Below are 16,220 nucleotides of genomic sequence, written 5' to 3'. Positions count from 1 at the left end.
TTGGATTCTGCATTCAGTCAATCCGTTCTCCTCACAACGATTAGTTGTAAAATCAGCAATAAGGTCTATGTCAGACCATGAAAAACAATAGAAAACTTCGTATAAACCCGAACAACCTAATCGAATCAACGGACATAAATAATTTCGGCCTGTTTTTCAAGCTCACACAAGATTTGTTGTTATTCCAGTAATTGATACGTGTATCGGCTGTCTGATTCAATATTGAGTGAATTATGGGAAATATAGGCATTGGGTATCATCTACAAAGTAGGGATGGCAGATCGATGGAATAACATCGATTGCGACAAATTAATTAACGTCGATGTCATCGATGTTCAAACATCGAAATTGACAAAGGGAAATTCTCCTTTCCGTAGGAGATATGGCAAGGACCCATATGAGTTCACAGAGAGATACAAGTGTGTAATGGTATACGACTCTAAACAGAGGTTATTCCTGCCCTTAAGTTATGAGTCCTCTGTTAACTGGCTGTCTGCATATGTGCTTATAAGTGCGTCAAAGTCTACCTCAAAGGGGATTCATTCAAACCTTACAACTGATGGTTCTAAGCCTAGAATGACAGCTGCTAACCTGGAATAAATGCCTAAATACCATAAAGCAAGCGACCAAAGGCCACGGTTTGACCTTTTATGGGTGCCAAGCCATTGCTTGTTTTGAAATAAATGAGAAAGCATTGCAATTGTAGAAGGGTATTAAGACTAACACTTATTAGACTTGAACCCTTCTATGGTTTCGAAAAAATGTAGCTGTTTAGTACTTGAAGTGTTGCCTCACAACAACCCTCTCCAAAAACACACCCCTGTTTGCCATCCTGCACCAAGAACCATTTTAAAGATTCTACGAGCTGAGATTTCTACTGGTCATAGTGGGTCTGCTGAATGAACATTGTGTTACCATAGCAACGAACAATAACTCATTAGAAGTGTCAGTATTAAGTTTGAGGTCAAAAAAGTAACCAGCAGGGGGGGTTAACTCCCTTGAAATGATTTTGTTCGGGCAGAAGTAGTGCCATCTATCGAGTTTTTTCCTTTTAACTATCGACGAGTAGATATTTTAGAGTAGATTTCTTCACGAATATTCAATAGCAGCAACTTTGATTGAGAAAGAAGAAATAGAATAAAAACAACAACGATTCTGTTATCTGTGACAACAACAATGTGATGGAAGTCAAAACTTTTGACGTAAAAATGTAAAAAATGATTCGAGGAAACCGTATGTGGAGGGATATTTAGCCAAAAAAACGATGAATGATATTATAATAAATGTTCGGATTGCTTGGAAGTAATTCAGGCTAAATGAAGCCAACACAAAATTGGTGAGACCCTCCTGAACATTTAATACTATTTTTCATCGCTCAGCTCTAAATATCCTCGCCAAAATAACTCCTTTTAATAACCCAATTCAAAATTAGGGAAGAACTCAGGGGGCAAGTAGATAATGAGAAGTTTCAAGCCCAATATGAGGAGGTATTATCTTCTTTTATTCCTATAGATTAATTTTTCCAATCAGATGTTACCAAATCTACAAATTGAATTTTTTTTGGCTAGTTTCAAATCTTCTGCACATCATTACTAATTTATGTCGGAAATTAAATTTTTTTCGGCATAAATTTGTGATGGTACGCGACCGAAATTTCAATCTTGATGTATTGAAATTTAAACCAAATTCGTTGGCAGTTCAGTAGGCATCTGTAATTCTGGTAGCAATGCTGCCAAAATCATGCCGGCGAAAAAGGAAAAAACTCGATAGATGTCGCATCTATAGGTTATCTATGGTAACCAGAGTTACGCAATAAATTAAAAGAAAGAATGTCCACCGAAATTGTGAAAATCGAAAAATTGGAGTATCGAGCCATCATCAAGTACCGTTATTTAGGGTTGAGAGGTAAGCAGATTTACGAAGATATGCTCAATATCCTTGGCGATCAATGTCCTTCGTATGCGACCGTGAAAAATTGGACTGCAAGCTTCAAAAGAGGTAAATATTCCATTGAAGATGATGACCGATCGGAAAGGCCAGTTTCTGTGTCAGTCCCCGAAAATATCGATGAAGTTCATGACATGATTTTATCAGACCGTCGAATTGGGCTAAAATGGATATCTGAAGCACTAAATATTTTATACGAACGTGTTCATCATATAGATCACGTCAATTTGGACATGAGAAAAATTGCTGCAAAATGGATCCCCAAATGTTTAAATGTTGACCAAAAGCGTGCAAGGGTAGAAGCATCGCTTTCGATCTGTGCGCGATTTGAAAACGATGTAGACTTCTTAATCGAATTGTTACTATGGATGAGACTTGGGTGCATTTCTACGATCCAGAAACAAAGCAACAAACGATGGAATGGCGACACTCTGGTTCTCCAAGACCTAAGAAGTTTCGTGTCGAAAAATCTGCTGGAAAAGTTCTTGCCACAGTTTTTTGGAATTGCCATGGAGTAATCATGATTGCTTTTTTGGATAAGAGTATAACAATATCCGGAGATAACTATTCGATGTTACTGACTACTCAACGGGAAAAAATTTAAGAGAAAATAAGCGAAAAGCTATCCAAAGGTGTTTTGTTTTTGCAGGAGAACGCCCCTGTACACAAATCTCATGTTGCCAAGCAAAAAAATCGTAATTTAGGGTTTGAATTACTGGAACACCCCCCTTATTCACCAGATTTGGCTCCATCCGACTAAAAAACTAAAAAAAGTTTAAAAGGTCGTTAATTTTCTTCCAATGAGGAGGTAATAAAAGCTGTGGAGGTCTGGTTTGCAGAGCAAGAGGAAACTTTTTTTTAAGGTCTAGAGACGTTGGAGGTTCGCTGTAATGAATGTATGCACAATTAAGAGGAGAATATGTTGAGTAATAAAATATTTTGATATTGAAATTTTGTTTGGTTCTATAGAAGACTAAGAATTTTTTCTCGTAGAATCCAAGTGCCAGGTCTCTATAGCCTAGGAGTTATACATCTCAATTTTCATGATGTGACAGAAAAGGCTCCTAAAGATAAACACCCAAGACAACCTCATGAGGATTTATCAAGCTAGTAATCAAAACAAAAAATGTTCGACGTTCTGAAACGTCAGTTCAATGTAGAGTTGATCCATAGTTGACTTCCAAAAAGCTCAATTTAAACACACAGGGTCATTCCTCAGATGATTTCATGACATAAAGATTTTATGGACTATGGGTCTCTGACGCATTGTTCCTGAGATACAGGGTGTTTAAATTTAGAAAAAATATTTTGTAAAATTAGCAGTCAACTTCAATTATGAAGGCAGCTGAGCTGTCCCAATCTGTGTCTATACGATTTCGGAAGTAATCTTAGAATTTCGTAGCTCTCTTAAGTGAAATCGCATTTTATTTTTTGTCTCAGAAAGTATTTATCTCAAGTGAAAAACTCAAGACACCATTCTCACTGTGAATTATGTGGTAATCACTAGAATAATTTCAAATTTGAGAAAAATCATTGGCGTACCAATGTTTTCACTGAATTTAAACCTTTCTATCAAACCTAAAAAAACCATATACGGTTTCAAAAATATATTCAAAAAACCCATTTCATAAATTTCAATAGCCTGTATCTTAGAAACAATGCATCAGAGACCTCTAGTCTACAGTTTTGTATCATAAAACAATCTGAGAAATAGGATCCCGAATTTACGGAAAAACCCTGTATATTTCAAGTATCATTACGATGTTATAGTCACCAGGTAAATGCACATTACATCTAGTGGCCACGTGAGGTGAATAACTGCCATTGGATACTTTAGGATTCTGTTTCACGTGACCCCAGAGTGGAAGTTACTCATAGAAATGCATTCACCAATTTTTTTGCTGGAATATCGTTTTGAAGCATTGATATTCGAAACGCATCGATGCTTTTAGCCCATCCCTATATCCAAGTCGTAACCCATTCGGAACTTGATATACTACCGAAGTTTGATTGGAACAATTCGATAAATTATTCCACATCAGAGTATCCCGCTGGTTCAGCATATTTCGATGGAATTCATCCCGAATTTTAGCGATAATAAATGAGTCAATGGCTGCTTTATCGCTCGTGTAGTCTGAAATTATAGTCATTCCCCCTCCTTTTTGTTGGGATTTCTATATGGTCCGATAGAATGATTGGAATTCTCTCAATTTGGTAGTATTTCCATTATATTACTATTTTTATAGTCTTATCATTTAAATTTCGAAAAGAACCTCCTTATGAGATTATTTCCTATGTTATTTTTGACAAAAAAGGGACGTAGAATTTTCCATAACAATTTATTTTTGCCTTGTTCTGACGCAAATATGAATGAATTATTTACGTAATTGAGTAGGTTTTCAATAGATAGAGATATGAGCCCTAAAAATGTATTTGGCTGCCTGGTAAGTGAATACGTAATTTGCCATGGACAGAATTATTTTCATTGCTACCGTATGCACTCACTGCATATGACTTATCCATCTGATATACAGGGTTGGGTCATAAGTCTGGAATAAAATTAAGATTTCTCGAAATGAAAACGCTGCGACCCATCAATTGATTTTTGATTACCATCATTTTCTGGCAATAAAACTGACTGTTTTTTCTCAAACTCATCCTTCCACAATTGGTATATGTTTCCATTTGAATAATGGTTGGGACTAAGGGGTTGAAGAAAAACACTTATTTTATTTTCAGAAACTGAGGGTAATTGAAAATCAATTGAAGGGTTTCTGCGTTTTCATTTCATTGCTTGAAGTAATATTAATTTTATTCTAGACTTATGCCCAAGTCTGTATAGTGTACAAAACTATAAGTTGAATCCTTTCTTTTGATCCTCAAATATATTTTATTTGTAATAGTGATGAAAGAGGAATAAGAGGATCATGCCTATTTTGCTGAAAATTTGTTGTTTCAAAACGATTAATGGATCCAGCTATGAAATGATAAATTCTTCTTTTGAATACTTATTTAATATATATTAACCTCTTCAAATACAGGGTGAATATTTGACAGATATTTTAACACTAGATTCTTGAGGTCAAAAGAAACACTTCTATCCCCTACCATTTTTTCCGAATCGGCTCGGTTTAAAAGTCACAGGCTGTTGAAAACCCATAAAAAAATGTTATTTTTAGTTCTCTCACACATCATGTAGAAAGTAGATACTCCCAAAGTCCAAGGTAGTCAGAGAAGAAGCTAGAAAATGGACACCCCGATCATCTACCAACAAATCTCAAATTACCCCATTCCTTTATAATGAACTTCGAATTAAAATTCTCTAATTTTCAGTCTGAAATTACTTGTCGAATCTAATCAAAATTATAACTTCGCTGAACTTTGAACAACGCTCTAAACTAATAACTCCATGAATTCCGTTTTGCACTGTCTGAACATTTCATCACAAGGAATTTTTCATTGATGGTAACCGAAGTTACTACGTATTCTAAAATTGCTTTCAACAAATTTGGAGCATCTTGACATTCATGAAAGCTTTTTTGATCGGTATTAATACCTGTGCTCGATTTATAAATATTTGAGAGACACAGAATCCTCAGAACAGAAAAGATATAAATAAATCGAAATTGAGATTATGAATAGTAGACACGTGAATGGCATCATTGCCATCTCATGTTATTCGTTAATTCAGAGGATTATCCTATGGAAGAAAATGAATAAGGAATGGGCGCTGAGATGATTTATTCGCGATTTTGTTTCATTGAGTAAATCTTAAAATCAACAAAGGACAAACGGCTCCTTTGCATCTCTTTTCTTCGGTCGATCATTTCCATTTTTTCTTTGAACACTAAATGTTTTACGGAAAATGCTAACACATCGCAAAACAGTATGTACCCTGAAAAAAATGGTGATATACAGGGCGAGTCTTTGACTCGTACAAATATTTCGAGAGTAGATTATTTAGAGAAAAAGAAACACTTTCTTTCTATACCATTTTTTCTAAATTGGCTCGGTTTAACAGTTACACTGTTGAACTACCATAAATAATTTATTTTTAGTTCTATCTCACAAACGGTTTTATCGAATGAGATGAATTTCGGAATATAATTGATTTATTTGATTGATATTTTCCGAACAGAAGATATCATCCACGTCTTCCAGTTTTTTCATTATGACCATTAGGAACTATAAAAATACCAATAATTCAAAGAACTAAACTCTTGAAACTAAGTTGGACGCTACTCAATGAATATTTGAACGTTTTGTAAAATAAAAGTATTCTTCATATAAAGAATACTTTTATACATATTTTGAATGCAACTATGTTCAAAGGATCTACAGATGTGTAGTGTCATAGATTTAGCTTGTTATTCTGAAGGGAATTTTTTTCTCCAGGGGTGGCATACCTCATTATGAAAACATAAAATGACTATATATCTTTATCAGGGCCGAATCGGAATCAATGGTGTAGAAAAAAGTGTTTCTTTTGACCTCAAGAATCTACTGTTGAAATATTTGTAAGATTCAAAGACTCACCCTGTATAGCATCCTGAATGCGGTGAAATATTTGCCAAAAGAATATTTCTACACGGCTTCTATTTTCTCCCCATTTCTGAAGTAGGATTCAATAATGAATGCTTTTAGCACGTCACTAAAAACCATCTTTATAATTTGCTGATAATTTGAATACAAAAACAGTTTACTTGGAAAATGGTAGAGCAGAAGCTAAGAATTATGTTCAGACGCCGAATATCGTTGAATGGAGAATTTTTCATACTATTATACCGGGTGGCCCACCCCAGACGAGGCGCTCATTTTGAAGGAGTAAATAAAGATAATTTGAAAATATTTTCTTGTGATATGTGATGTATTATTTTCATATATACAGGGTGCTCGAAAACAAAGATATAGGCCAAAGTTACACTTTATCAAATGTAACACCCTGTATTTGACCTCAAAAATGGAATGGCAAGCTCAAATTATGATGAGTTTCTTCAGATCACTTCATACCCTAGCACCACCCTTCACGAGATAATGGCGAAAAATTGAAAATATGGAGTTTTTTAAATAGCAATAAATGAAGAAACAAATTACGCTAGCGATACAGACAGTATTTTTTTGAGTAGACAAGCTGGCTACTCCTACATATAAAAAAATTTAAACTCTGGAATATAGAGAGTGATCATAATAAATTCTCAAACATCAACTACAAATAATCGTCAAAAACTTTCTTATTTCAAATGGCACACCCGGTATTTCTATATATGAACGTATAAATTAATTTCGAAACTATCTTCATAATTTTCCTATACCTAAACCCGATAGTTTGTCAGCAGTTTTTGACGATTATTTGTAGTTGATATTCGAGAATTAATTATGAGCACTCTGTATATTCCAGAGTTTGAACTTTTTTTATGTGTAGGAGTAGTCAACTTTTCTACTTGAAAAAATACTGTCTGTATCGCTGGCGTAACTAGTTTCTTCATTGATTGCTATATAAAACAACTCCATATTTTCGATTTTTCGCCATTATCTCGTAAAGGGTGCTTCTGAGCTATAAAGTAATCTGAAGAAACTCATCATAATTTGAGCTTGCCATTCCATTTTTGAGGTCAAATACAGGGTGTTACTTTCAAAAAAGTGTAACTTGTATCTATATCTTTGTTTTCGAACACTCTGTGTATATGACAATAACGTTAAATTGTGCTTTTGAACACCCTACACACACCACCAGAAAAGATTTTCTAAATATCTTCATTTACTCCCTCAAAATGAGCGCCGCGTCTGGGATGGGCCACACGGTATAGAATCGGAATTTAAGAGATTTATTTCTCCAAAATTTTCATTTGAATGGTAGTTCCTGAGTTCCTGGCGACAGATCATCCTGATTTGTCATTAATCCTAGATCAAAACAAGGGACACGGTTTTCAATATGTTTCTTTTTACTCGAAAATCAATGTGAGTTGAATGAATAGAAATCCCTCTTATTCAGAGGTTTTCTCGCAAGTCTCCTCCTTCCTGCAGTGTCTAGTCATTCCATTCTTAAGTCATTTTATATGCAACCCATCCAGTAAACGTTTATTCTTTGGTTTCCAACAATTTTCCGTAACTACCCACGGTTTTCATTCTAAAATTAATCTTTACAGGGGATTAGATCTTCCGATCTGTGCAGATCCGCTTTTTTTCTTGTGATTATCCCTGGAAGTATGCTGAGCACACTTCCTAAGCCACCGTAAATACGGTATACTTCCTGTGCCCGAGAAAAACAAATACTGTAATCCGAATTTCACGAACGTAGCCACCGCAAATTCCGCATCTATATTTTGTTGATTTCCCGAGGACTGACGGATTTACTGCATCAGAAGCGCGGTCACCTGGCTATCTGCCTATTACTACACGAAGCAAGTTCGAGCGAAGAACACTTCGGTTATTTCTAGCTTTACAAATACAAAGTCGACCGTTACCCATCCCGTTCGAAACTCCGATTTAATTGTTCGAAATGCGGTTGTGTAATTGTGAAGTTGGATCGCAGGAAAAGTTCGGATCGATCAGAAAACCCCGAGGGTTTCACTGCGGACTGTGATGTAATTTTTTGTGTGTGGTAGTTTCCCAAACAATGTGCGGCCTTAGGTGAAACCGGTCAAGGATTAGTGAAACTGCTTTTTCGGTTTGATTTTCACTTTCGTCGTTACATGTTTTAAAGAAAGCTCAGACGAATTTGAACATATTCCTTTTTTTTAATTTTCTGTGAGGCATATTGAGAATTAGGACATTTAAAAGAGGAAGAAAAGATAGAATTCAACAAACATCGCAAATGAATAGCTGCGAAAATATTTGAAAGTTGATTATTTGTCAAAAAATAGTGTATACAGGTTGTGTCTTTGACTCGTAAAAATATCCTAACAGTAGATGCTTGAGGTCAAAAGAAACACTTTTTTCCCTTACCATTTTTTCCGAATCGACTCGATTTAAAAGATACATGCTGTTGAAAAACCATAAAAAAATAGTTGATATTTGAGAATTAATTATGATCACTCTGCATATTCCAGAGTTTGAATTTTTTTTATGTGTAGGAGTAGCTAACTTGACTACTCGAAAAAATACTGTCTGTATCGCTGGCAAACCTCGCAAATGAAAAGCTGCGAAAATACTTGAAAGTTGATTTTTTGTCAAAAAATAGTGTATACAGGGTGAGTCTTTGACTCGTACAGATATCTTAATAGTAGATTCTTGAGGTCAAAAGAAACACTTTTTTCCCTTACCATTTTTTCCGAATCGACTCGATTTAAAAGATACAGGCTGCTGAAAAATCATAAAAAAATAGTTGATATTTGAGAATTAATTATGATCACTCTGCATATTCCAGAATTTGAATTTTTTTTTATGTGTAGGAGTAGCCAAATTGACTACTCGAAAAAATACTGTCTGTATCGCTGGCAAACATCGCAAATGAATAGCTGCGAAAATATTTGAAAGTTGATTCTTTGTCAAAAAATAGTGTATATCTTAACAGCAGATTCTTGAGGTCAAAAGAAACACTTTTTTCCCTTACCATTTTTTCCGAATCGACTCGATTTAAAAGATACAGGCTGTTGAAAAACCATAAAAAAATCTCCCAAACTATTTCATCGAATGATTTGAATTTCGGAATATAGTTTTTCATTTATTTGATGAATCTTTTTGGAACACAAGATATCACTCACGTCTTCCAGTCTTCTCATTGTGACCATTACATACCATAAAAATACCAAAAATTCAATGAACCCATCTCTTGAAACTAAGTTGGATGCTATCTAATAAATATTCGAACGTTTTGTAAAATAAAAAAATTATTTTCTCTTATAATGTGCTGTTTTCGAGTAATTTGATGTTAAAAAATTAAAAAGTATCTGTGAAATTTGAAAAATTGAGTACTTTTGGCTGAATACAACTCTGTTTGAAAAATCCACAGATGTGTAGCTAGTTATTCTAGGGATGGCACAGCTCTTTTTGAAAACTTAAGATGGCTATCTCTTTTTATCAGGGCGGAAACGGAAATAATGGTATATGAAATTAGTGTTTCTTTTTACCTCAAGAATCTACTGTTAATATTTGTACAAGTCAAAGACTCACCCTGTATATTCTCTTTTGGATTGCTAACCATTATTTCATTTCGAATAAAATTCAGGAAAATTTAAATGTTTCATCATGGTCACAAAGCCAGATAGCCACATGCCTACTAAGGAAATCCTTATAATCACTTTTCGTGTCCAAAGGAATCAATTTCAAATATTCTTCTAATATCTAGCTATCCCGATGTAAGTTCCATTCGCTGCAAAAAAAGCCTTCAATCTATCAATATAGATCTGCAGTTGAAGGCACATTAAACACACCACGATAAATTTTTTTATACATTGACATTTTCCTAAAAAGAGAAATGCCGTTTTTACAGAAAAATAAACAATCTATTCGATTACCAACCCAACGGTGGTATGATAAATGATTCGCAATTTTTTGGCAAGTTACACAGTTGTTTCCCAGAAAGTGAACGCCAAAATGGAATTTTGATGAAAATATTTACATGCCGAGTTCAAAGCACTTGTAAAATGAATGATTATTTTCGGTACAAAAGGGATCCTCTTCGATGGATGAGGCAGCTTGAATGTTTTTGCGAACAAGCGAATTTTTTCCATCATGCTGACTTTCGATTCCATCAAATTTGCAGCATCATCCATTTGTTCAGAATGGTTTTCCCATATTGAATAGACAGAGAATTTAATAATTGCGACATTTTTTAGTCTAGTACCTACCCACTTGTATCTGTAGTTTGTAGGCTCAATCAACAGAATGTTTCCCATCAAAACTATTTATCGTTGAACGTATATATGATATTTCCTAACAGTCTTATGCAGCCAAAGTGTTGACCATTGCGACCTATTATTTCAGCTGTTGTCTCTTGGAAATTGCTGAATGATCAATGTTTATATTACGTATTTACCCTGTAACGCTCTCAACAGATTTGCTAGCTAAGCATGGCATGAATGAAAGTGAAAATCGAAACCCTCCTTTTTGAATTGCTAGAATATAATCTGTATCGTCCGTGAGGACCTTAAAATATGAGTAAAACCAACAAGGATATGAAAGTGAGACATTCCAGCCTAGATATGCCAGACGTAGAAATCGTGAAGAAGAAGCAAGACATGCTTTCTAAGGCACGCCACAAGCTCTTCCATTTCGGCGAAAACAAAAACAAGAACACAGAAGTACCTGAATCGCCTACGAAAAAAAGTGGGAAATATTCGGCGATAGAGTGCCTATTCAAGGCCACCCATAAGCCCATAGATAAAATTGTTGAGAACCCTGGCGCCCCAGTGTCAAAGCTGAAGAAACAGAATTCCCTCAGTAGTTATCCTATACAAATACAAGTTGAGGAATACGATTGCACGATATCCAGGGATAGACCGGCCACGATCTGTTGTGGTAACATCGACAGGAATCTTAACACAGCCGCTTTGGCTCTGGAAAGGCCGAGAAAGAAGCTCTCTTTCAAGGAACCGGAAACATGTCCAGTAGAACCTCTGGCAGCAGATTCGAGAAGTAGGAAGCAAAACACCAGCAACTTAACGATACCAAGTGGGGGAATGAAAAGGAGTATTTCTTTCACTAATGGGATCATTCGTACTCCGAACGTTGATGAATACGATCTAGAGGTATGCGAAGACAGATTCAAGTATACCTGAATCAAAACATTTATTTTTAACGCAGGTCTAACTATTCACACGTGGTTACTCAATTCTAGGATAGGTACTTGGAAACTAAGATGTATTTATTACACGTTATTTCCACTTTTATTTCTGTGGAATGTGCTCAACATTCATTGTACAGGGTGGGCAAAATTCGTTATCTACTGAGGGGATCTCAAGAACTATAGCAGCTAGAAGAAAATGGATGACACATTCTCGAGCGCTTTTTTAATGATTTATCCAAATCTGAAAACAGAATCGGCCTATCATTTCTAGATTTTGAATTATAGACAGAAATTTTGATTTTGACGATTTCGAAAAGTTCTTATAACTTTTTTGTCTCTGAAGTAACAGATCTGAAACTCGAACCTTCTTAGGCACTTTTATTCGTAGAATCTAATGACAAAAGGTTTTTTCCAATGCAAAAATAACAAATTCAATAAAAGTTTGCATTTAAAAAAACGGAAGTTCGCCTAATGATTCGAAATGACAAAATATTTTGAGCTCGTCAGTTGATTCTACGTAAAAAAGTGCCTGTAGAAGGTTCAAGTTTCAGTTCCGTTACTTCAAAGACAAAAAAGTTATGTGAACTCTTCGAACTCGTCAAAATCTCATTTTTTGCTAATAAATCAAAAACGAAGAATCGTAGGAGGCTGCGGTTTTCACCATTCTTTGTTTCTCTGAAATAGAACTCGGAAATATGAGATCCGTTTTCTCCTAGCTTCTATAGTTCTTGAGATCCCCCCAATAGACAACGAACCAGCCTGTACATATACAGTTTATAGAGAACTAATCGCAATTTTTGGCTGAAAATGTGTACGTTGGGGTTTTCGACTATGAACTTTCTTATTAAAATATTTTCAAACTTATGAAACTTCCGGTTAAACCGGAAACAGCCTAATACTCTCTTATTTATTTCCAATGGCACACCAAGTATATCTTTGAAATTTAGATACCTAATTAACTGGCAAATTCAACAGTATGCCATACCTCGGGCATGTTTTTGAGTTATTGGGATTCTTATGAAAAAAATTGTGAGAACTGAAGTGCGAACTTTTTTCAATAATTCTGCCGGGAAATTTTTTTTCGAAAAAACCTTTATCATTTTCAATTCTGCCATTACGTAGTATTATAACACTATTTTCTGTTTGGACCGAAAATGTACAGGGTGTACATGAAGAAATTATCAATATTTTCAGATTATAACCTAGATTTATCATAATCTCAGTCGACTTACACCCAAAAATTCAAAACTTTCAGAGTAATCGAGGAAAACAGCTATTACGGACTGCTTGATTAGTCTGTCAAATCACAAAAGAAAACTAAAATTAGATATTTTGTTTGATAAATTCAACAGAAGTTTCGAAAAGGTTGATGAAAAAACCCTATGACCAAACTATCCGCTGCCACAAATGTTCAATCCATTTCTGACACTAAAAAAGGGGGTTGTCATTCAAAAAACTCAACTACCTACCCTCCATCCCAGGTGGATGACTTATTCCCCAATTATACATAAATTGTTGGCTTATTTAACATGAAAATTGACCTGTTTCAGCATTTTTCTACGAAATAGTAAACACTCTGTGTTACGACCATTCGATCTACTTTCAACAAACTAACCAGCCACAATACCGTAAAAATAGATTTCGGTGATTCTACGAATTAGATTAAGCACCTATTTTCCTATTTATTTTTCTAATCATGTAGTTTTATCTTACAATATCTCAACATATACTGCAGCAATAAACCTCTTTGATCAATAAAAATGTAGGATTCATGTAAATCTGAGTATGGGTCTTATCTTTTAATGAAATAGTGGAGGAATGATATACTCAGTTTCAGGAAACCTATAACAGAACAAATCTAAGGAAGTAACAATCGAAAATTTCTTCCACGATTATTCAACTCAGCAACTGACGAAAGTGTATTTCATAAAAATACCTGACTGAGACTGAAATTGATATTTTTTCAAACTACTTATCTGTTGTTTGCTGATCAGTTTATCAAAAACTGTTTTATGAGAGTTTTTCACGATGACTTCTTCAACCCTCAAGTAAACTTGACTGTTTTTTTCAGGTCTATGATATAATATGATTTAAAATACTTCAATGCTTGAGAAATGTGAAAAATTTATAATTTCACCTTTTCCATCTATTGAAATAGTAAACAGAGCATTTTATCGAAAATAATTTTGAAATTTCTGTACTAATCAGACTTATGAGTTTATTCATATTGAGAGTTTCATCCAAAAATTTCAATTAAGAATTTTTTTTCATATACCAATTTTCGTTTTTTTTTCAGAGTCAAGCCATGAGGGTGGTTAGGACTGTGGGTCAAGCCTTCGAAGTGTGCCATAAATTATCGATAACTGCCCCAGAAAATGAGAATCTGGACCAAGAAGAACAAGAAACACTTACACAAGATTTGCTGAGTGATAGGCTAAGTGACCTAGCTTCTGAGAAAGGTAAAAAAGGTAGGAGCAAATGTGTGAACGTTTTCTCCAAAAATTTACTTCCGCAGCTCTTTATTGGGACTCAATATTTCAATGCCCATATGAACCCAATTATTCAGGTCAGGCTTAACATTAAGACTAACGGCCGGTTTCATAATCAAACCTAAAGTCGCTATAATTTTAAAGCTTCCTTTAACCCTACTAAAAATGACACTAAAGGAGGCTTCAAGCTTAAAGTGACTTTAAATTTGATTATGAAACTGGACGTTACATATTTCTTTGATTTCTATAGTAGTTACCATAGCAATTACTGACATAAATCTGACTTGTCGTTAAGCCTACCTTATAAGTCGGTGCAAACGGATATTAGTATTAGGTTTCTTGGTCTAAGATGAGTAAACGATGAGAAATTGTAGTCAAAATATTTTTAAAAAAGCAGGATAAAAAAGACACAAAACTGATAAATTCATTCATCGCATTGTCGTTTCGTGAGAATGAGACTGAGAGGCAATGGCAATATAAACCACAGTAGAACACTTCATTTCCAGAATTTAATTTAGAAGCGGAAACTTGAGATTAAGAAACTATGCTATGCTTCCCACACATCACATGAATATCATATTATCGAAACTTACACTTACCTATACTTTAAAATTTGCAGCAGTTTCAGTTGACGAACAAATTCTCGAATTCTCAATCAGTCATCAGGTGAATCTCAAGTTAACCATAAGATGAAAGCAGAATAATCTACGCCCCATCGTTCAATTTTAACACAGGTTTATTGTTCGGAACATAATCTCTGTGATCTAAAAAAAAAGTTGGCTCGGCACGAAAGATACTTTTCTGCAATAATGGGTTGTAAAATTTATGTACCTAAACAAAATTAATTATTACTCATGAAATTTTTCAGAAGAGCGTTTTTTTGACTGTATTTTGCAAGGTTTTTTGTGGTTTTGAAAATTAGTTTTTCGAAAAGGTAGAGATATTAATAGGGGAGAAAACGAAAACAAATCTACAAAAAACTAAAAATAGTGGAATTCAACGTCAGGTCTTATCCATTCAAGAAAGCTCCGACCTTGTGTTCAGAAAAATACGACAGCTGTCGGATATTCTAATGTCGATATCTAAATTATCCTAAGAAGTTAAAGAAAGACGCGAATTGTTATTTTTAGCTCCATAAATTCTACCAGTTCGAATCGAAATAATCTCTGATTCATTTTATCTCATATAGTAGAAGCAATAATAAACTTCACGTCAATATTCAATAAGTTCATATAAATTTGTTTATTTTCGAACATGCATCGGCTAAAGCTTCTTCAGCTCAATTAAGTGGGTAGATAGGCATTAACGAGTGATGCACGAAAATCTAACAATAAACCGAAGAGATTTGCATTGTCAGTCGTTGACAAGCTGTCTTAAATATGTATACTGTTAAACAAAATTTAAGGAAGTTCAGAAATTTTATGATCGTTTCAAAAATGGCCGATTCTTGTCCACCAACTCTTTATTTATGGGAAATCAAATGTTTAGGTACTTTCTTATACCCGAATGGCTTCGTTTCGTAGAAATGGACATCTCCATTCACTTTTATTTTAGCACTCGGTTGGCCATGGATATTTGACATATTTCACTCTGTATAGTACGACAATGTAGGGTTATGACGCTTGTCAAAACATTTTTGGGTTTTCAATCAACGCTATGTTGTCCGTTCTACGTAAAAGTTTCTGTTATTACGTATTTTATCACAATGTCGAATCTCTTCGGGAAATATGTGACGAACATAATTGAAGTTTATACAAACTGATTGAAGGCATACTAAATACAGATATTTGCATGGAAAATACGAGAGATCAGTATCATATCATAATATGCACTAGTTTGAGGAGAGTTAATGTTCGTTATCTTCTTTGGCTGAAGTTTGAATTCGTTACATCAGTTGTAGATTTCAAAAATATTAACCCGAAGATGAAATGCATGTGATGCAGTGGTTGGGAATGGGTATCTACCGAAGGAATTAACAGATAATTACAAGAATGTTAAATTCTTCAACAGAAATCATCTTGCATATATAAGTAAAAGGAATTAAAGCTTCAAGTCAA

The 16,220-nt window shown here is 34.6% G+C and overlaps 1 protein-coding gene across 9 annotated transcripts in view; it reads left to right on the top strand.

Moving 5' to 3' along the window:
- Nucleotides 1–16,220, top strand: part of LOC123311237 (capon-like protein) — a 106,329-nt gene that overhangs the window by 80,733 nt on the left and 9,376 nt on the right. For 2 of the 9 annotated variants that reach the window (XM_044895129.1, XM_044895088.1), the window contains exons 1-3: nucleotides 8,333–8,614; nucleotides 11,008–11,636; nucleotides 13,971–14,142. In XM_044895129.1, coding sequence (XP_044751064.1) covers nucleotides 11,043–11,636; nucleotides 13,971–14,142 — 766 coding nt within the window. In that variant the 5' untranslated portion in view covers nucleotides 8,333–8,614; nucleotides 11,008–11,042. Of the gene's footprint in view, nucleotides 1–8,331; nucleotides 8,615–10,957; nucleotides 11,637–13,970; nucleotides 14,143–16,220 lie in introns of those variants that run through there. The other 7 variants (XM_044895146.1, XM_044895157.1, XM_044895138.1 and 4 more) reach the window with 6 other exon arrangements.

This window comes from Coccinella septempunctata, chromosome 1 (genome assembly GCF_907165205.1).
Source record: "Coccinella septempunctata chromosome 1, icCocSept1.1, whole genome shotgun sequence".
NCBI classification, from domain to species: domain Eukaryota; kingdom Metazoa; phylum Arthropoda; class Insecta; order Coleoptera; family Coccinellidae; genus Coccinella; species Coccinella septempunctata.
The sequence above is the reverse complement of the archived record's forward strand: the minus strand, read 5'-3'. Positions and strand labels throughout refer to the sequence as shown.